Source organism: Grampus griseus, assembly GCF_964374135.1.
Source record: "Grampus griseus genome assembly, chromosome: 8".
NCBI classification, from domain to species: domain Eukaryota; kingdom Metazoa; phylum Chordata; class Mammalia; order Artiodactyla; family Delphinidae; genus Grampus; species Grampus griseus.
In genome coordinates this window covers 57674307-57696633 of record NC_139002.1, presented here as the reverse complement: position 1 = coordinate 57696633, position 22327 = coordinate 57674307, and the positions used below count along the sequence as shown (strand labels likewise).

Below are 22327 nucleotides of genomic sequence, written 5' to 3'. Positions count from 1 at the left end.
GCACACGGGCTTCAGTAGTTGTGGCACGCAGGCTCAGTAGTTGTGGCTCGCAGGCTTAGTTGCTCCACAGCATGTGGGATCTTCCCAGACCAGGGCTCGAACCCGTGTCCCCTGCATTGGCAGGCGGCTTCTTAACCACTGCGCCACCAGAGAAGTCCTGGTTCACAATATCTTATCTAGAACCCTTAGGGTCAGATTTGTTTCTGAATTTAAAAATTTTCAGATTTTAGAAAGATACTGTGGTACATAAACTGAATATTATGTACTAGTCAGTGGTCACATAGGTCAGGGGTTGGTAAACTTATTCTGTAAAAGGCCAGATAGTAAGTATTTTAGGCTTTTGGGCCATATGGTCTCTGTTGCAACTATTCAGCTATGTTGTTGTAGTGAGAAAGTGGACACAGAAAATATGTAAATGAATGGGCACAATGTGTTCCAATAAAGCTATATAATCAGGCAGTGGCCTAAGTCAGAAAATAATGTCAGTTGAGGTCAGGTTTGGCTGCTTAATGAGTTAATAAAAAACTTTTGACTTTCTGAGCTTTTTGGATTTCATAATTACGTAAAATAGATTGTGGATTGGTATAATATTCACAGCAATTTTCTGAGAAAGGTTTTGTATTAATTAAAATTATAGATGGGGGCTTCCCTGGTGGCGCAGTGGTTGAGAGTCCGCCTGCCGATGCAAGGGACGCGGGTTCGTGCCCCGGTCCGGGAAGATCCCACATGCCGTGGAGTGGCTGGGCCCGTGAGCCATGGCCGCTGAGCCTGCGTGTCCGGAGCCTGTGCTCCGCAACGGGAGAGGCCACAACAGTGAGAGGCCCGCATACCACACACACACAAAAAATTATAGATGGGAAAATTCAGACTTATTGAGATTAATTCGCCAAAGGCCACTTAAGGTGTTATGATTTTTGGAAAAGGCATTTAATTTTTTTGGGCCTTCCAAGTTTTCGTTTATAAAATGAAGACACTGAAATGAGGAGGTTGATCTCTATGACTCCATTTGACTTGGTCGGTCTAAGAACCTATGGCTTTGGCTTTAGTAATTTCTCATCACTTGGGTATTAATTTCCTCACAACCTAGTGCTTCTTAACATTATTTGGTCACAGACCCCTTTGGCTCTAATGAAAGTTATCCCCAGAAAAATGTACAAATACATAAAAAATTTCACACCACTTCAGCATGTAAGTGGATTAGATTATTCCTCTTGCTCTGTGATTCTGTAATTGAGATTACTGGCAGGAAGAAACAAAACACAATGTTCACTTTAGAATAACTCTGAATATAAAGACCAATGATACATGCCGAACTGTCTAAAAGGTTTATTTCCAAGGGGTTAAATTTAATTTGTGAAGGTGGGATTTCTCAGATGGTGCCTATTCTCTGACAAACTCTGTAGTAAGTTTCAGAAGGAAGGAAACTGAGGTGTCCTATGTGCCCTGTCCTGTGCAAAGATCTTTCACGTGTATAATTTCATTGAATGCTTCGATAATCTTGCAAAGATCTTATTATTTCCATTTTTAGAGATGAGGAAACTATGGATCTGAGAGATGAAGTGACTTGTTCTAGATCACAAACAGTTAGTGACAGAAGTGAGACTTGAACCCTATATCAAGTTGTAGAGACTTCTCTCTGGCAGGCACATAGTACCTGTTTATTGAGTATTGCTCAAACTTCAATTCACAATTAAATTTGGGAGATGTGTGATAAAATTTTGGAAACTAGATTATACAATCCTAGGGAGGAAGATGGGCAAGAGAAGGAAAACTAACATTTACTGAGTGCCTACTATTTGTCAGGTACTTTATATATCCTATTTCATTGATTTCTACCTTGTAGACTTGTCAGCATTAACAGTCTCCATCCATAAGGTAAGTGGGGCTCAGAGAGGTCAAGGTCACTCTGTCAAGGTGACTAGTAAAATGTAGGACGGGACCAATATTTCCAGACTACTGCCTGGTGGTTGTGCCTTCTTTTGGGTCTTTACCTCATACCCTTATTCCTTCTTCAGTGAGAGAGGAGGGTATAGTGAAAAAGAATGGGCAAATCTGGATTTGATTTCTAGTACTCTACTACCTGGCTGTGTGGTTGACAAATCACTTAACCTCTGTAAGCCTAAGTTTTCTCATCTGTCAAATGAAGATAATCCTGGGGCTTCCCTGGTGGCGCAGTGGTTGAGAGTCCGCCTGCCGATGCAGGGGACACGGGTTTGATCCCTGGTCCGGGAAGATCCCACATGCCGCGGAGCGGCTGGGCCCGTAAGCCATGGCCGCTGAGCCTGCGCGTCCGGAGCCTGTGCTCCGCAACGGGAGAGGCCACAGCAGTGAGAGGCCCGCATACCGCAAAAAAAAAAAAGAAAAAGATAATCCTGTATCCCCATCAGTAAGAGTTACCATGAAGCTCAAAAAAGATCTGAGAAAATATTTTACAAAGTGCTATATAATGCAATGGGTATTGCCATATTTATTATAAATAGTATCATCATCATTATCTTTCCTGGAGTAAGATGACAGTACAATGTTTTGAGCTTCTTTGCTTTATTAGAAGGCCTTTGAAATGATTAGGAAAGGACTTAAAATGTTTTTGGGAAAACCTTTGAGGTATTTGGGAGAATTCAGAAGCATGTGTTAAGGGGTTTTTTATTTTTATTTTTTTTTTTGCATATCTTGCAAGAGAGCCAGACAAGAAGATCTCTTGCAGGGAAGTGAATGGGAAAGGGTAGAATTAGAAAGTGATAATCCAGGATCCCTACCAGATCTCTTGATCAGCAGATCTTTTGTTGGAATCTTTACTACTCCAAGCAGATAATCTTTGAATGAGCGGATACTGGTTATATCACTGGCTGTTAAATCAAACAAAGAAAGAGAAATTATTTGATGGTCTACTGACCAAAGGGCTTGTATTACAAAAGAGCCATATAATCCTCCACTTACACTCAGTGAATTTCAGTGTTGGAAGACGCATTAGAGATCATCTTGCTCCAGTCAAAACTTGAATGCCCTCTAAATCATTTTAATTAAATCATTAAGTATGTGTATGCACACACTTAAATTTTGAAAAATTCAGACATACAGAAAAGTTAAAAGAATACTACAATGAACTCCTATATACCCTTCACCTAGATTCACCCACTAACATCTTGACACATTTGCTTTATCTCTCTCTACATTCTCTCAAACACTCAATACGTATTCTACATATTTCTGCTATACCCTTCAGAAGTAAGTTGCAAATATGACTCCTCACCCCTAAACACTTCAGCATATATCTCCTAGGAAGTGCTATACCATTCAAAACAGAGCCCTTTTTAATTTTAATTGTGAGTCATTTGGTGCTCACCTGACTTGGTATCTTCATGATAAATAGCAAAAGTAACTTCTGCAAACTCCAACAACTCTGCCAGGAAACAGGCTTCTCCACTGCAGTGCTGAGTTACCAAGTTACATGAGAATTCACTGTGATGGGAGAACTCAGGGCAGAAGGAACAGGCCACAGGGTGGGTTTGGCGCTGTTCTCCCTTGGGCAGGAAGGACAGATGAGTGGTAACAAAGGCATTGACCCCGACTGTGGCACTAAACTGCAGAGCAGGTTCCTGCTCAGCCAAAGCCCTGTAGGGGAGAAGGGTGGGAATGAGAAGGAGGTAATATCAGAAATCAGCTTGACTGCCTAGAAAACATCACCATTTCCACAAGGCCACCAAGAACACTAACCAACCATGTGTTTCCTGTTTAGGCTTCTAGCAATGTCACTATGTGTTTTCTTAGTAATCTTGATATTACAGTGTACGTGTATATGAGGGAGACAATATTCATCTGCCTACTAGAGTGATACTACAAGGACACTCCATTGTACTGGTCTGGTTTCTTGCCCTTTTTTCTTAAAAGCGCAACACAGACCCAATGCGGGACTTACAAAAAACTGCCTGCCATCTAATCTGACTTTCCCTGTAAGTTCCCAGAGAGAAAAGCAACTAAGTTTCTTATCCATTACTCAGTCTCTCTGAGGTCTACTGAGTATCGAAATTCCAAGTCCTTCTCTGTCAATTAAACAGTAGTTAGTTTAACACCATGTTTAGGAATTCTGACCTGGGCTGGGTCTTACCCAGAACAGGTACTCCATTATACACAAGTTTCATGCCTCCATGGCCTTTGCACATATTCTTCTCTTTGACCAGAATAGTCTTCAGCTTTCTTGGGCATTATGATTAACTCCTACTCTTCTTTCAAGACTCAGATTAAGATATTTTGAAGGGTCTTAAATGCCACGTTGAGCAAGCAGGTTGGACCTTATCCTGTTGTTGACCACCACCCTAAAGTGGAGTGAGTACAATCTAGGGGGTTCATAGGGTAAACTATTTGAGCATAGGAAAAAATTATTAAAACCTCTAGAGTTGTTATCTCATATATTAAAGTTTTACTACTCTCTGGTATATTTTATAGTGTATATATTAGTGTAGTAGTACATGAAGATGACTTATACATGAATAAGTATACACATATTTAGAGAGTATGCTAAATTTTTATTTTTTTATTAATAGGAATGTAAAATTAAAATTAGGAGACCACTGCTACTGACAATGAGAAACCATCAAGAGTTTGAATATATGGGAAAATATGATTAAAAAACTGCCCTGGCATCTCATTAACACTAAGATGTTCTCAAGCAATTATCGGAAAAGTCTATTTGGAGAATTTAGTGAGGAAAAATATTAATTAGACTGAACATTTTACCAGCTACTTCAGCGTCAGATCTCACACGGAAGTAATCCCATTAGTTATTTAGCGACTATGAAGTTAAAGGTAAATAATCTGAAGTTAAGGAGCACTTGCCTCTTTCTTGAATTCATGTCCAAAGTGAGCTAGTCTGCCTCAGGGTCGTGATCTAGTTCTCCTTACTGGGCACCTGATACATGCTGGAACTATGCTATGTGGTGGCAGGGACAGAGAGGAGTTCAGGCAGTACCTGTGTCTGTAGGAACTCACAGCCTAGGTGAGGAAAACTCATGTATGCAAATAATTGAAACAGAGTGATATGTGCTGCAACCAAGGTGCTAAGAGACAAAGGACAAAGCACCAATTCTATCTACATGTAGGAGAGACAGAGGAAGGCTGCAAAGTCTTGAAGAAAACAGAAGCTTGTTTAGAGGACAAAAGGAGGAAGAACGTCCAAATTAGAGAGAAGAATGAGTGAAGACCTGAAGGAGGGAAGAGAGGGCCATGCTGTTTATACATAGAAACAGTGTTTCGGCAGAGAAAATAGCAAGACAAAGGCCTTGAGGGGAAAAAGAGCATGGTGTGTTCAGAAGTAACAAGAAAGCCAGTGCCTGGGGTGAAGTGAGTAGAGCAGCAACTACCAGGAAGAGAGGAGGTCATAAAGATAACGGGGTCAGGTCATGTGGGGTCTTACAGCCATTTTAAAGACTCTGGCTTTTACTCTGAATGAGATGGAAAGGCATTGGTGGGTTTTAAGTAGATGTGTGTCAAGACCTGATTTAAGTTTTCATAAGATCACTGGCTTCTGTATTGAGAACAGACTAAAGGGGAATAAGCTAGAAAAATAGGAGTTGGTACTCAGAGACTGAACATGAGAGACTATTGAGGAGGTGTAGTGGTGACTGGTCCTGGCATGGTTGGTGGGCATAGGGTCTGACCTTGGGAATAAGAGGGTAAGTAGGGTAGAGGATAAAATCGCTGGACAAGGTCAAGGAACTAAATTGCTAATAGCAGTTAAAACAGCAAAATTTGCAAATGATTTATTCACTTATATTCCTACATGCTTTTTTAAGAGAAAAAGAGTAGAGTTGTGTTTAATAAACTGGAAATTGTATGCAAGAAAGTTTTACGTTATTTGGGCATCACATATCATGTGGACTGCAGTGGAGAAAGGTTTGCTTTGAGAATTGCTTTTCTAAGGTGAACTTACTTGGCTGCTGCTTGCAAACCACAGGCTCTGATAATCTGGACTGAGATGCAGACAGCTCGGGCTGCAAGAACTCCCTCTGCTGTCCTTGGAGTACACCTGTACCTTAGGCCCACATCCAGTAAACCTAAAGAATGAGGGCAAAAGGAAAAATGAAAAGAAGGTTGGTTGGAATAATCTCTGTTCTACCAAACCCCAAGTCTAGTCAGGAAGGAAGGAAGAGGATAAACACTATAATCCTAATGAACAATATGGGGCCTTAGCAGTGAAACAATCTGTCTGTGGTCAGAATCACATTATATTATTGTACTTTAGGATTAATAAAGCAGAACAGATGTCACTATTTTCACTTTATATCCAAGAAACTATGGCTCAGAGATTCAACTGCTTGCCAAAATCACATTAACTATCAGAGGCAGAACTTAATCCCAGTTATTTTTATAGAATTGAGATGGACTCTAACCTTTCTTCTTTTTTAAACCTTTAAAAGGTTTTTGCACTCATATATTTCTGTCACCCTCCTACTGCCACCACCTTAAACACCTTTACATGCCATCCTTTTATAAAAATTCTATCACATTTCAGGGAAAGCTTTAAGGAACAACAGAACAAGCTGATCAGTGAGGGTCAGGAGGAACAACTCAATCTTAATCATAGCAAGATAAAACCTTTTGTATGGGCAGATACTCTCTGGTAAGAATGAACAGTAACTTGATTTAGAAGGCTAATTCTAGTTATTCATGATGTATCTGGAGGGTGGGTCATCCAGCTGGAACCATTAGGATATAATTGAAAACTCTAAATTCTAACTAATCCCTTCTAACTTTAAATCCTGACTTCTTCCTCCCTCACAGTGAATTCCCAGTTCATGCTGACTATATTCTTCCAATCTACATCATGTTGCCTTGGAATAATAATTCTCTGAGTACACCTATATAAGACTTAGGTTTTATGCCATGAGGGCTTATCAAATGCTTGCTGAAGTTAAAGGTGAGATGAGACAAGCAACATTTATATACAGAGTCTACATAACTATGAATTTTCTAAAATTATATACAAAATTTGCAGTGTATATTCTACACTCTTTTTCTAAGAGAAGGTGTCTCATAGTTTTTATCAGATTCTTAAAAGGGTAAGTACTACAAAATGTGAAGAATCACTAATTTACGAGAGAAAAGGGATATTTATATATGCTAGGGAAAGATAAACTAGTCTTCAATTACCTGATGATTGGTTCCTTAGTTCATTCCTATTCTCAAGCCTGGGGGTTAAAGGGAGATTAAAGGTCTGTATCCCCACATCCTCACGGTGCTGCATGGTTACAATGGCACAGATCCTCGATAATGGCAAGGTTCCTTTGGCGACCATCTGGTCTCTCACATTAGGATAATAGTACCTGTAAGCCACAAAAGCACAAGCTGTCAGTTGAAAGAATAAGGTGGATGAATGATTCACTCTGCCCCAGGGATCAGCTTTCAGTATCTAGTTATCTTTGGTGCCTGATTGTTCTGTATTTCTGGTATACAGCTGTGGTTGTGTCTGGCTGGATTTACTGCCCATTACTTGGAGGAAGAACCCCATAAATTATACCCTGTCTTCAAGACAAAGCCCAGCTTCTCACAGGTTTTCTGTTTGAGGAATCTGCATCTGGCGTGGCCCTTTGGGAGTTGCCACTCCTGAAAGCACCCATCCTGCAGCACAAGTGGTTCTAAGCAGTGCAGTTCCAATCTCTTCTATGGCTTCAGGCCCATGCCCCTCAAATTTGAAGGGGTGATGAGGATCTGTTAGTACCTACTCTAGTTCCTCCTCACATTAAAATTATTTTAATTGGTTTCTTGGGGGTGAGGATGCAAAGGGGGAGGTTAAACATCTGTATTCATGCCATTATCTTTCCTGGAAGTCTGCCGAAGTCTGTGCCATGAGTGGAATTGTATTTTACAAAGGCCACTCTTCTGGTGGTGGGGAGAACGGATTACAAGAAACGATTCTAGAAGTGGGGAGACCAGTTAAGAGGGTGTTACAATAATTTAGGCATGATATAGTGAGGGCCTGAACTATATAAGGCAGAAAGAGAAGCAGAAAAAAGGTGACTGATACATTTAAGTGACAGTAGGAGATAAAACTAAAACTTCTCTTCCAAATGTAAGTAGTGGTTAGAAGTATGAGATACAACTGCTCCCAAGGGCCTAATAACTGAACAGATTTCAGTAAAATCTAGACAAGAGTCATTATCAAACCCAAATAATATTAAACAGGGCAGAAGGGGGCTCTTTGCTTGCTTATAATTCAACCTGGGCTAATTAAGGGAAGGATGCTCTGTGACTGTGCACTTCCTTCCTCGGCACAGGCATGGGTTCTCCACACTGTACCTGCACCAGATTTCAAACTGGACTCCACCTCCAGGTACAAGCCCATGTGCAGAGAAGGCACTGAGTAGGAGCCTTTGCACTGGAATTTCAGCTGGCAACAGGAGAGAATGACGGTGCTCACTATTAAAGATGGGGTCTGGAATGCAGAGTGTGGTTGCAGATCTGAAAGGCTTCAGAGTGAATCCTTTGGAAAAGAAAAGCAGTTCAGAATAATCCAACACATCACTTAGTGCTTTGCAGGGACTTCCCTGGTGGCCCAGTGGTTAAGAATCCACCTTCCAATGCAGAGGACATGGGTTCGATCCCTGGTTGGGGAACTAAGATCCCACATGCCGTGGGGCAACTAAGCCCGCGCACTGCCAACTATTGAGCCCACGTGCCGCAACTACAGAGCCTGCACGTCCTGGAACCTGCAGACCACAACTAGAGAGAAGCCCACATACCGCAACAAAAGATCTCGCAAGCCGCAGCTAAGACCTGACGCAGCCTAAATAAATAAATAAATAAAAGAAGTGTTTTATATGTAGTTTTACAGTATGTTAATATTCAGTATTGTTCAATTTTATCCTCACAATACTCCTGTAAAGAAAACAAAGCAGGTATTATTTCTCCTACTACACAGATGAGGATATGATACCTTGATGTTACATAGTCAACCCAAAGGTCTTAGAGCTAGTAGGTCACAGACCTGGAACCGGAATCTGTATCTTCTGACTGTATTACTCCTACCAAGGTCCATTTCCCTAGCAGCTCTGGTCCCCTGAGATGCCATGGTAATACAGAAGAGATTCCTTTGTTGGTAGACAACGTGTAAGAGTTCCAACTTCTTCACTTCCTTACCAACCCTTATTAGTCTTTTTATTTTATTTTTGCGGTACGCGGGCCTCTCACTGCTGTGGCCTCTCCCGTTGCAGAGCACAGGCTCCGGATGCGCAGGCTCAGTAGCCATGGCTCACGGGCCCAGCCGCTCCACAGCATCTGGGACCTTCCCGGACCGAGGCACGAACCCACGTCCCCTGCATCGGCAGGCGGACTCTGAACCACTGTGCCACCAGGGAAGCCCTAGTCTGTTTTTAAAAAAATTATAGCCATCTCAGTGAGTGTGAAGTGGTATCTTGTGGTGGTTTTGATCTTTATCCCCCAAATGACCAATGATGTTAAGCATCTTTTCATGTACTTATTGACCATTTGTATATCTTTAGAGAAGTGTCCATTCAGATCCTTTGCCCATTTTTAAATTGGGTTGTCTTTTCATTACTGATTTGTAAGAGTTCTTTATATCAATATATCCCGGATACAAGTCCATTATTTGAACCTCAAAACCAATACTGGCAGCACTTTCACGGTTATTCAAGGACATGCTCAGAATAGCAGACAATTTGAGTCACCCAACTTGCTCATTCCCAGCTGAGATCAAACAAGGTGACATTCTGTCTTCTTGTTTTAGCTCTCAGAGATGACCAGAGGATGGGATGGCAAGGGAAAGTGCAATGTAGTGCAGGGGCTCTGGCTCTGGGGCCAGTTGGACAGTGTTTGAATGCCAACCTTGGCACTTGTTAGTGGGGCGGCCTCAGCCATTAACACTCTGAACCTTGTTTTCTCTTCTGTAAAATAAAGAAAATAGAATCTATGAGGATGAATTGTTTTAGGATTTAAGATTATGATCTATGTGAGATATGTATATGTACGTATTTCCCCCAGGAGCAATGGTTTGGTATTCTCTTAATTCAGTGCTCTTGATGACTTTATAGAATATAACTACAGTGGATAATGAGAATCAACTGTATGTTAATAGATGATAAGAGTGAGTAGGCATGTAAATGATACAAAATGAGACAAAGTGTAAATAACTGATGGACCTAGGTAAAGGGTATACAGAAGTTCTTTGTACTATTTTTGTAACTTTTCCATAAATTTGAAATCAAATCAAAATTAAATTAAAAAACAATTTAAGAAAAGTAAAAACTCAGGCTATCTCCTGTACTGCCCAGGTAAGGCTGGAAATACTGAGGAACATAAAACTGACTCAGGAAAAAAAATTCCTAAGCATATTCAATAAAAGAGCCACACAAGAATGAGAAAGCATAATCTCCCAAACCTACCATTTTCAAGGAACTCAGGTCCTTTCAGCACACTGGGTTGCGAGTCTTGAACTGGAAAGTAGTACTGGACATAACAATCTGCTTCTCCCCAGACTGTTGCCTGAAGAGGGGCGAGCCCTTTAATCTTGTCTATAAGGAGTTCAAAGTGGTGCTCCATCAATCCATTTCCTTGGTCCCCTGCCTATTAAATGAAACAGAGATACTGGGGAGCTTTAAAGAGTAATTTGTATAGCGTATTCATGCTTCTCTATGAAGTCTGAGAATAGATGAAGAAATAAGCATAATTGGCTGATACTAGAACAGATACTTAATTTTCATTGTGTATAAATCTCACAACTGTTCACTGTAATCAGATCAGGCAGGACTTACTCTAGGCTGTGAGACTGGGTCAATATTAGGAAATCCATAAATGTAATAGAGTACATTAATAGAGGAAGGAAAAAAAGTGACTATCTCAATAAAGGCTAAAAAGGCATTTGATAAAATTTAATCAGATGTTCCTGATTCTTCGTACACTAAAAACAGAAGGCTATTTCCTTAATAGGATAAAGAACACATATTTGAAACAAGTTTTCATTTATTATTATTATTATTATTATTTTTGGCCGTGCCACATGGCATGTGGATCTTCCCTGACCAGAGATCGAACCCGTGCCCCCTGCACTGGGAGCGTGGAGTCTTAACCATTGGACCGCCAGGGAAGTCCTTAATTATTATTTCTAATGAAGTTAGGAATAACACTGAGACTGTTTATTAATGGGGAGGTAGTGAATACACTGTTACTGAAGGCACTTCTACTACTAATATGATAAATATATAATAGAAAAAGTTTAGAGTTCATAACAAATAAACAATAACAAACAAAACAAAACAAAAACAAAAACCAATATCCTACTAATAGGTATTTTCTTAATAGTTCTTTCTCTGTTAGCGACATCAAATTTGTCATTCAGATTAAAAAACATAACACTTAAATGGTCTGGACACTGAGACTTGGCTATACTAATAAAGACATCAAATGTAAGATAGAGGAGGACATGATACAGTGGACTTAGAGTCAGAAGACCTGTGTCTGAACACCAATTCTCCCATTCTTAGCTGTGTGACCCTGGATGAGTAACATAACCTCTCTGATTCTGTTTCATCACCTAAAAAAGAGAATGACAATGACCTACCTCATGTAGTTGTTAGGGGAATAAACATGATAAAGTATATGAATGTGCTTTCTCAACTGAACAGCACTGTACAGAACAAATAACTTTTAAGTTATTAGTAGAAAAGCAAGGAACTTCACTTTAACTTTCCAACATGGATTTGGTCAAGAAACAGAATACTTTGCTGGTTTACATTTGGGATCACTCTTCATCTCCATCCCCATTTTTTCCCCCAGATTACCTTTTCTTTTTTTTTCATTAAGACTATTTTTTTAGAGCAGATTTAGGTTCACTTCAATTTTTTTAAAAAGGCAATTTAGTAAATTAGAGGATTAAGATCTGGTTGTCCAATTACATTTTCTTTATAAATTCAAGGAGCTCAGAGGGACACAGGTATCCATTTAAACAAAGAAAGAAAAATACCAATGATTCTTTTGAGCTACAGCAAGCATTGAAGTGCAAGCATGTTCTTTTGTTAAGCCTTTCACTATTGAAATAAGAATTTGGGGCAATGGTTTCATTAAAACACGCAAGATAAAATGAGATTACGGTGCTTGAAATTTGCTAAGAGAGTAGATCTTAAGTGTCCTCATCAAACACACACAAAAGGTAACCAGATAAAATAATGGATATGTTAATTAGCTTGATTGTGATAATCATTTCACAGCATATGCATGCATCAAAACATCACCTTTTAAGCCTTAAAATAAGATTATGTTTTTTGTAAACAATCAAGTGTTTAGTCACTACCATAGCAACAGATGCTACAGATGGCTGGTCCAGGAGATGGGCTGGCCTGGGGTTGAAGGGAGGAAGTGTTCCTTCTTCATTCTTTAATCTTTGCAGTGCTATTATCTGATCTGAAGAACCCATAGCTAAAAAGACTCGAAGACTCCCATTTTGGTGGCCTGAGAACACATCAATCACAGGCATGTAGCTGTCGACAGCAACAACTGGATACTGAGCATCAAGCAGCAGGCGAGAAATCTTGGGATCTCTAAAGGGAGAGAGATTGTGCACGAGTAAGTAACAGTCATCAAACATGTCATAGAGTTGCTTCATTTCTTACTTGGCTTGTTTTCTCAGTTTGTTAAAATGGATCTACAGGGACTTCCCTGGTGGCACAGTGGTTAAGAATCCGCCTGCCAATGCAGGGGACACGGGTTCGAGCCCTGGTCCGGGAAGATCCCATATGCCGTGGAGCAACTTAGCCCATGCGCCACAACTACTGAGCCTGTGCTCTAGAGCCTGTGAGCCACAACTACTGAAGCCCGCGCACCTAGAACCCGTGCTCCACAACAAGAGAAGCTTCTGCAATAAGAAGCATGCGCACCGCTACGAAAAGTAGCCCCCGCTCGCCGCAACTAGAGAAAGCCCGCGTGCAGCAACGAAGACCCAACACAGCCAAAAATAAATAAAAACAAAAAAACACAAAGAAAACAGTATACCAATTCCTCAAAAAAAATTAAAAAAAAAAAGGATCTACAACTAGAAAAGTAATTGTGGTTCAAAAAAATATATGATTCTATCCATAATCCATCAAATAAAAATGACCAGGCAGATAAGTTCCAAACTCAGCAATTTGACAGGCAGGGGGGAATGTGTCTAACTTATCTCTGTACCATCATGGCCCCAAGGCTTGCTGAACAGCATTATTTTAGAGGTAGGCAGTGTGCTCAGCTAGAAAAAGTATAGATTTTAGAGTCTGGCAGATAAGATTTGAGTAATATTACAAATAATATCGGCCATTTACTGAGTACTTACTATGTGGTAAGCACTTTACAATGTTTCTATAATCCTTCTAACACAGCAAAGGTTGCTACTATCCACTATTCACAGATGAGAAAGAAGTCCAAATGCTCTTCATTACACCATGCTGAATCTCAGATCTGCCTCTTACTTGCTCTATGACTCTAATCAATATAAGTTTTCAATATAATCAATATAAGTTTTAAAAGTCTGTTTCCACATCTGTAAAATGTAGGTAATAAAACTTCCATCAAAGGGCTGTTGTTAGGACTAAACTGAGATAACAAATATAAAATACCAACATGATAAGTGCTTAGTAATTGATAGCTATTATCACTTTATGCTCTCTCGGCAATGAATGGGGTCTAAGGAAATGAGAAGGAAAGGGGAATACCAGACCAAACTAATACCACAACAAAAAAAGGGGAAAAAGCCAAAAGCTTACAGCTGACAATGACATCCATGATTCCAGCAGCACTCCTTAGCCTAAGCAGGCTTCCCAATGTTACCATCATATAAGTACTTAACTGTTCACTGAAGGCTTACCCATTTATTTTCTCACTGGATCCTCACAACTGCTCCAAGAGGGAGATGGGAGATCTGTCATCACCCTCATGTTACAGATCATGAAAACAAAGCCAGAGAGGCTGACATCTCCAAGTTAAATAAGTTTCCTCATTTGTATAATGGAGATAATGACAATACTTCCTGGGGTTATAGAAAGGCTCACATGACAGTGAGCCATTTCTATAGACAGTGCCCACAACAGTGCTCTTTGCAAAATGTAAAATACAGCATTTAAAACACAGAACCATGAGAAGGCTGAAAGAGGTCAGCTCTAAAATAATTAAAAATCACTATCTTGAAACAAAAAAATGAACAGTCTGTACTGAGGATAGAAATAATCTTCAGATAAATCAATACCCCATCTAGGTTTTGAGTAGTGATAAGTGAGGTACAGCAATCAAATCTGAAGGTCTAAGAAACAATGCACAGTACAGAAATCTTGCAAATGGCTGATGTGAACAATACTAACTGAAGTTTGTGCCAGAGAGATACACCAACAGTATTTGAGGTGATAACTTGGCAGTTGAGTTTCTTGGTGAGGAGAGTGGACTACAGAGCCAGACTCTCTGGGTTCTAACCCTGGTTCCACTACTTACAATATATATGACAAGTTATTTAACTTCCCTGTGCCTCTGTTAACTCATGTGTAAAATAGGGGAAATAAAATTTACCTGCCTCATGAAGGACTGTTGTGGGGATTAAAATGACTTGATGTATGTAAGGTTCTTAGCTTAAGGCCTAAAACATGGAAAGCAGTATCTGTAATACTGCTATAACATAGGAGAAAGAGTAGCAACTGTGGTGAAATTGAGAAAAGTCCTCCAAGGAATTATTGGGTTGTTCATGTTTGCAAACCACAAATATTCCTCTTCGGTTCATACAAAGTTAAAGATGTAAAAAAAGAATACTTCAAAAGGTCCTATTTACTTGAATGACATGTAAAACTGATGGAGGGGGAGTTTCACCAGCCCGAGCAGCTTGTCCTGTCCTGGGCTCCGCACCTTGTTCCAAGTTTCAATTACCATCACATTGTTCTTAAGCCTTTCCAGGCATTTGGAAGACAGAGAGACAGGAATCACCTGGGGAGAGGAACAGCCAGAAAAAAAAACAAAACAAAACTCCACATCTGAGACAAAGTATTAATTTATACTTTTATTCAACAAGCATTTACTAAAGCCTATCTGTGTGCCAAGCACAGTGCTAGGAGCTGAAGACGTCAAAACAAAACCCACTCTGTTATCCTCAGTCTAAAGCCACAGTCTTGTGTTAGAGACAAACACATAAAGGCCAAATACAAAATGGCATGAATTCTCTGAGGACAAAACTCATATAGATAGGGCTTCTGGGACACAGGTAGGAAAAGAGGATATTCAGGAAATGCAAGTAGCTGAGCACAGCTGGACTATCTAGTGTGAAGAGTGGCCTGAGTCGAGACTGGAGAAGTATAGGTAGTCTTAAAGGGTCTTGCAGTCCAAACTTAGATTCTATCCTGAAGGCTACGGGTAATCACCGAAAGGCTTTCAGCAAGAGAGTAAAATATTCAGGTTAGTGTTTTAGAAAGATCATTCCTGTTGGTGCACAGAGGAAGAAATGGACAGGGAGAGACAAGAAACAGGACAGTCTGAAGGCTAGGTGGAATGAGAGTAAGGGTCTGAATGAAAGCAGTGGCAATGGAGTGGAGATAAGAGAATTTATTCCAGAGATAATTAAGTTTGCAACATCTACTGGATTTGGTGAATCTTTATGTAAGAAAGACTCAAGGACAACTTTTAGGTTCTGCTTGGGTTTCTGAGTAAATTGTAATATGAATTAGGGCAGACAGGAGGAGGAGGAACAGATTTGGAGGGAATAATAAATTCAGATTTGAATACATCTGAATTTCTTCTTCCATTTACACATCTTTATTGGATACCTGCAATTTGCCAGGTGATGTGTTAGGTGCCAAGAGGAAAGTGTTTTTGAGATATCCAGGTGGTGATGACCAACAGGCAGTTAGACACAGAGATCTGAAACTACACGAAATGCCTGGCCTGAAAGAAGTGTGGATTTCGAAGTCACCTTCACACAACTGAAGCTATGGGAGTAGATGTGGCGACCATGGGGAAAAGAGGGTTGGTTTGGAAGAATGCCAAGGATAGAGTAATGAATAGGAACACTAATATTTAAAAGTAGAAGAGAGGAAGAAGTACTGGGATCACGACTCTTTTCCAAGTTTTCCTACTGGCCCAATGACTGAAAAAAAAAAACAGTTCTTCAGTCAGGAAGAAAATAAGAGGAGAGAGTTACGAAAGTCAAGAAAGGAAACAATTTAAGCGATAGCATCAAATTCTACTGAGAAATCAAGTAAGATGAGTACTGAAATCAGTGGAGGAATAAATGAGAGTGAGGAAAAATAAATAAATAAAATAAAGAAGGAGAGATTGGAGAAACAGAAACGAAAGAAGGAAGTTCAACTGATCAAAGCCCTAGAGGAAGCAGAAAGGAACAGAACTCAGAATTCAGGCAAAAGAAACAGTGGGAAACCATATCAACTGAGATAGAATAGAAAGAAATAGACACACAAAAAGTTTTAAAATGTTGGCAACGTCTTTTCCTCTTCCCATACAGTAGTGGGATTGGATCTGCATACCAGATAATTATAAAAGCACCTCCAGTCTGAAAATTCTCGTTGTTTTTTACAATGGAATTATGATTTGAGAAACATACTTCTGTCCCCTCCCCAACTCCTGCCTTCATCCTTAATGCATATGGAATGTTAAGACATGTACAAAGTTACCTGAGAAAAGTTAAAGACTGGTTTTGTTGTGCCCCATGCAATGACAGATCTGGTGACTTCTTCTGTGCTGAAGAGCTTGCAATTTAAATAAACATTGCATGATGGTTGTTTCTCAGATTCTCCAGTAATGAAATCTTTCCCATCTGGCACCATCAGTAGCACATGCAACAGCAAAGCACTTTCTTTTGTTGACACATTTATCTGATTTATCAAATCATGAGAGGCTGGCACAGCCGTGAAGGTTGAAGGACTTGGTACAACAGGGCTTGGTGACTTTGGGATGGGGAGCACCAAATTCTGTGTTTTCTTTACAGTTTCTTCATGAATTTGATTGAGGTTCTGTGGATTTTTGGTACAGGTAACATGTTGACTAGGTTCTGGCAGTGTCTTATCTGGACTTGTAAGAGCACAAAGTGGGCTATGTTGGGTGTTGCTACTTAACTTTGTATTGACATCAGCGAAATCCTTGTTATCTGTAACAAGCTCCACAGTTACCTATAGAACATAAAAGGAAGAGAGTTAATAGGAATATTTTCTAGAATCAGAAACAGAATTTTGGAGCTAGGAGCAGCATCAGATTGTTAGGATATAAATTAATTCATCCTCAAATACCACAATAGTAGGAACACTAATAGACTGCACATACATCACCTTACCAGGACTAAGAAAAGCTAGGCAGATGATTTATTAATAATACAAGATGAGCCTAAAACATCATCTTGTGCCATAAATAAGTAAGTGCTCAGAAGAGAATGGAGATATATTTAAAGGACACAGAATCCAGTTGAAGGGGCTCCCTCTGGACAAATCCAGGATAAGCTGAGTTTCAAAATGAATAATACTACTAGTGGATTATAACCTTTTGAATAACATAAGAATCCATGAGTCCATACCAATATAAATAAGCAAGGGAGAAGGGACAACTCTTCTATGTAGTAGAATGCCAATTAATAAATGCACAGGGAATGATGGAGTTAATGGTGAAGTTAGAAATCATATTCTTTCAAATATCATAGTAATAAGTGATTCAGATAAACCCCAAATGGAGGACATTCTACAAAGTAACTGGCCATACTTTTCAAAAATATCAAAGTACTAAAAGACAAAGAAGGGCGGCAGAACTGTTCTAGGCTAAAGGAGATTAGAGAGAGATGACATTTAAATGCAATGGGTGTTTGCTTCTTGAGTCTAAGATACAAACCCGTGTAGTATTTCTGACACACTTTCACTTATTAATGACTGTTAATGGCCTATAATCAAACCCTACCATTAGCTATGCAAATAATAAGACCATTATGTAAATTGAGGTTAATTAATTGTTTAAAGGTTCATCCCTTCTTCAGAATTAGCTACCCTGTGATTTTTTTTTTTTTTTTTTTTTTTTTTTGCGGTACACGGGCCTCTCACTGTTGTGACCTCTCCCGTAGCGGAGCACAGGATCCAGACGCACAGGCTCAGTGGCCATGGCTCACGGGCTCAGCCGCTCCGCGGCAGGTGTGATCTTCCTGGACCGGGGCACAAACCCATGTCCCCTGTATCGGCAGGCGGACTCTCAACCACTGCGCCACCAGGGAAGCCCTACCCTATGATCTTTAGCTCTATCACATATCATATGCATAAAGGTAATAAAATAAATTTAATCCATTAAAATAAATAAATAAACGCAATGCATGATCCTGGACTGGAAAAAAAATGCTACAAAGGGAAGTATTGGCATAGTTGGTGAAATCTGAGTATGGACTACAGACAGAATATACTATTGCTGTTAAATTGATCTTTATAACTGTACAGCATTATGTACAATGTTGCCTTTGTTCTTAGAAAATACACACAAGAAATTAGGGAGAAAGAGGTTTAATGTCTGTAACATATTCTCAAATAGTTCAGAAATTGTGTGTGTATGTGTATAGAGAGAGAGTGGGGAGGGGGACAAAAAGAGAGAGAGAAAGAGACAGAAGAGGTAGATAATTATAAAGCAAATACGACAAATAATTGCTGAGTCCAGGTAAAGGGTATATGAGTTCTTTGTACTATTTTTGCAATTTTTCTTTAAGTTTGAAGTTATTTTTAAAAGTTTAAAATGTTAAAAAGTAAAAAAGGATGTGGGATAAATGATGAAGAATGAAAGTGGTCCCTATTACGAGGCTGAATTACTAGAGATAAAGGGGACTTGCAGCTCCTTTTATTTAAAACCCACAGCAAAGTTCTTTTGCTCTATTGAATATAGACAGCAATCTATTTAGAACAGTGCTTCTCTCAACAAAGCCAGGACAGAAACAATTTCTACTCCACCAACTCTATTTATTACCCCTTTCTGATTATAAACCTTGCAGTCTAGAATGAACTAGGAAAGCAAAAAATAAAACTTTGGTAGTGGAAGAATAATGTGATGTTAATTTTTTGCAATGGTAGTCAAACAAGTCTTTAAAATTAAATGGTATCTATTACTAAGAAGGCCAGGAAGAGGGCAGAGAGGGCTTCCAAGAAGAGGAAGCAGCATGAAAATCAAGAACAAAAGCATGGATGCATAACCCAGCACAATACTTTAGCAATTCTTTACATAGTTTGACATGGCTATTGGTAGGGAAGCTGGAACAGAGAAAGCTGCAGTGGTCAGGTGGGGTCATATGGTATGCCCTGTATTTTATCCTCTGGGTGATGAGGAGTCATGGAAATGTTTTATGTATGGCTGTGATGATTTCAAAAGCTCGCCAGTACAACAGGACAAAGCTATAGTGAAGCCACATATTCAAATTCTTCCACCTAACGGGAATGTAAATTGGTGCAGTCACTGTGAAAAACACTATGGAGGTTTCCCAAAAAACTAAAAATAGAACTACCATATGAATGAGCAATTCCACTCCTGGGTATATATATGAAAGAAACAAAAACACTAATTCAAAAAGATATATGCACCCCAATGATACCAGCATTATTTACAACTGCCAAGATATGGAAGAAACCTAAGTGTCCATCAACAGATGAATGAATAAAGATGACATTGTACATATACAATGCAATACTATTCAGTCATAAAAAAGAATAGAAGTTTTGCCATTTGCAACAACATGGATGGACTTACAGGTATCATGCTAAGTGAAACAAGTCAGACAGAGAAAGACAAATGCTGTATCACTTATACATGGACTCTAAAAATAAAACAAACTAGTGAATGTACCAAAAAAGAAACAGACTCACAGATATACAGAACTACTTAGTGGTTACCAGTGGGGAGAGGGAATTGGGAAGGAGCAATACAGAAGTAGCAGATTAAGAGATATAAACTATTATGTATAAAATATGCAACAAAGATACACTGTACAACACAGGGAATATAGCCAATATTTTATAACTATAAATGGAGATAATGTTTAAAAATTGTGAATCACTGTATTGTACACCTGTAACTTATATAATATTATACATCAACTATACTTCAATTAAAAGAAAATGATTAGGGCAAGCTCTAAAAAACAAAAAATTCTTCCACCTAAGAAAATGATGCTTCTGAATAAAGGACAGAACCCTCTCTCCGATGAATTACACATAGCATTCATCCCACCACACACAAACTCAGCCACTTCTCTCCTTGTTCACTGCCACTACTCTAGTACAAACTATCAATCATTTCTTTTCTGGATGAACGTAACATTTTCCCTCCTGCACCCTACAATATTCTCTACCCAGTAATCTTTTAAAATGTAAACCAGATGTCACTTCGATGCTTCGATGTCCTTTCTTGGCTCTTAGGATAAAAGCTAAACCCTTTACTCTGACCTACAAAGCTCTGAGCGACATGGCTCCTGCCTGCCTGTCCAATCTCCCTTTTGGCTCACTATCCTGTGGCAACATTCTGCCCCTTGATGAAGTGAAGCCCATTCTCACTTTAGGGCCTTTGCATGTGCCATTCTTTTCTCTGGAACGATCTTTCCTGTGCTTTTTACTTGGTGGCCTCTTCCTCTCATTCTTCAAATCTCACCTTAAATGTCACCTCCTTAGAGACACCTTCCCATCTCCTACTTCCTCCCAGGTACTTACTGTCACATTGTATCATTTAGTTCCTTTGCAGCAGTTTTTTTTAAAATTATACACGTGAAATAAATTTATTTATTTATTTATTTAATTTTATTTTTGGCTGCACTGGGTCTTCATCGCTGTGTGTGGGCTCTCTCCAGTTGCGGCAAATGGGGGCTACTCCTTGTTACGGTGCTCAGGCCTCTCGTTACGGTGGCTTCTCTTGTTGCGGAGCACGGGCTCTATGTGCATGGGCCTCAGTAGCCATGGCACGCAGGCTCAGCAGTTGTGGTTCACGGGCTCTAGAGCGCAGGCTCAGCAGCTGTGGCACATGGGCCTAGTTGCTCCACGGCTTGTGGGATCCTCTGGGACCAGGGCTTGAACCCTTGTCTCCTGCATTGACAGGCGGATTCCCAACCACAGAGCCACCAGGGAAGCCCCCTTCCTAGCACTTTTGTTGTCCTGTTTTAATATAAGCTGCAAGAGCAAAGATGCTGATTTTCTTGTTCACTGCTATAATCTCACGGCCAGCCAGTAACACATGCTCCATAAATACCTGACTACCTGAATGTGTATCTACATACCTTGAGGGGGCCAAGTGGAGTCTGACCATTTTCCTGTTGCACTGCAAGCTGGTCACTGAAAGAAAGCAGCTCAGATTGAATGACAGCTCTCAAAGGTAGTGATGCAGACCCAATGACTTCAGGCTGAGAAAAGAAGGAAAGAAAAAGTTTAAGTTAAAGTAAAGAGAAGCCACAGGGGACTTTAATTGAAGTGACAACATATGATGACTTATAAAGGAATCCATGCTTTATGAAGTCAGTAGCTTAATTATTTGACTGAGGGAACTCTAAGTGGGAGCCCATATTCTGTCATTTTGGTCTCCCTTCTGGGTTTTACCAATTCTTCCTGGAAGATTAGAGAGGGTTTCATGAGTCACAAAGAGGTCAGAAGATTATCTTTTTCTATTTTTAAGAGTTAGTTCTTACAAAAAATGTTCAAATTCACGCTTAAAAATAAAAAGTGCAATTAAGATGATGTAAATGTTTGCCATTAAAGCTGGGAAAATTATAAAACATGCCCGATGCTAACAAGGTTATGGAGAAACAGGGGCTGTCATATGCCTGAAGTTGGGAATATAAACTGGCAACATACTTCTGGACAGGAAATTTAGCAACAAATATAAAAAGCTTTTAATATTCATACTCTTTGGCCCAGTAATTTCACTTCTGGAAATTTATACCGAAGAAATAGTAAATAATACATAAGAAGCTTATATACAATGTATATTTTAAAAGTTAACAATGAGATTTTTATGTTCAAAATCAGGAATTATTAATTATAGCACATTTCTAGAATGGAATAATATATAGCTATTAAAATGATGTTTACTAAAATTTGAAATAATATGAACAATATTCGTTATGTTTATTAGAAATAGGGTATTAAATTATATATAGTAAACCTTCACATATTTATAAAATTACATGGAAAAGATTTACATTTTTGAAAAAAATGAATAAAAATCCTCAAGACAATGTTAAATTTTTAAAAAGCAGGATAAAAATTGCATATAAAATTATCCTAATACTGTCAAAGATTTACATATATAATGTATTCATTTGAAAAAGATACACATAAATATTAACAATATTTATTGGTGATGAGATTAT

The 22327-nt window shown here is 39.3% G+C and overlaps 1 protein-coding gene across 1 annotated transcript in view; it reads right to left on the bottom strand.

Annotated features, from left to right (window-relative positions):
• The window catches only part of C2CD3 (C2 domain containing 3 centriole elongation regulator), a gene marked incomplete at its 5' end in the record, with an annotated part of 129028 nt that overhangs the window by 53871 nt on the left and 52830 nt on the right, over positions 1 to 22327 (bottom strand). Inside the window, 10 exons of the mRNA XM_082659671.1 lie at positions 2757 to 2846; positions 3344 to 3612; positions 5927 to 6050; positions 7147 to 7319; positions 8293 to 8476; positions 10395 to 10575; positions 12299 to 12545; positions 14792 to 14943; positions 16641 to 17135; positions 21239 to 21361. Of these exons, the coding sequence (XP_082515797.1) occupies positions 2757 to 2846; positions 3344 to 3612; positions 5927 to 6050; positions 7147 to 7319; positions 8293 to 8476; positions 10395 to 10575; positions 12299 to 12545; positions 14792 to 14943; positions 16641 to 17135; positions 21239 to 21361 (2038 nt within the window). The remainder of the gene's footprint in view (positions 1 to 2756; positions 2847 to 3343; positions 3613 to 5926; positions 6051 to 7146; positions 7320 to 8292; positions 8477 to 10394; positions 10576 to 12298; positions 12546 to 14791; positions 14944 to 16640; positions 17136 to 21238; positions 21362 to 22327) is intronic.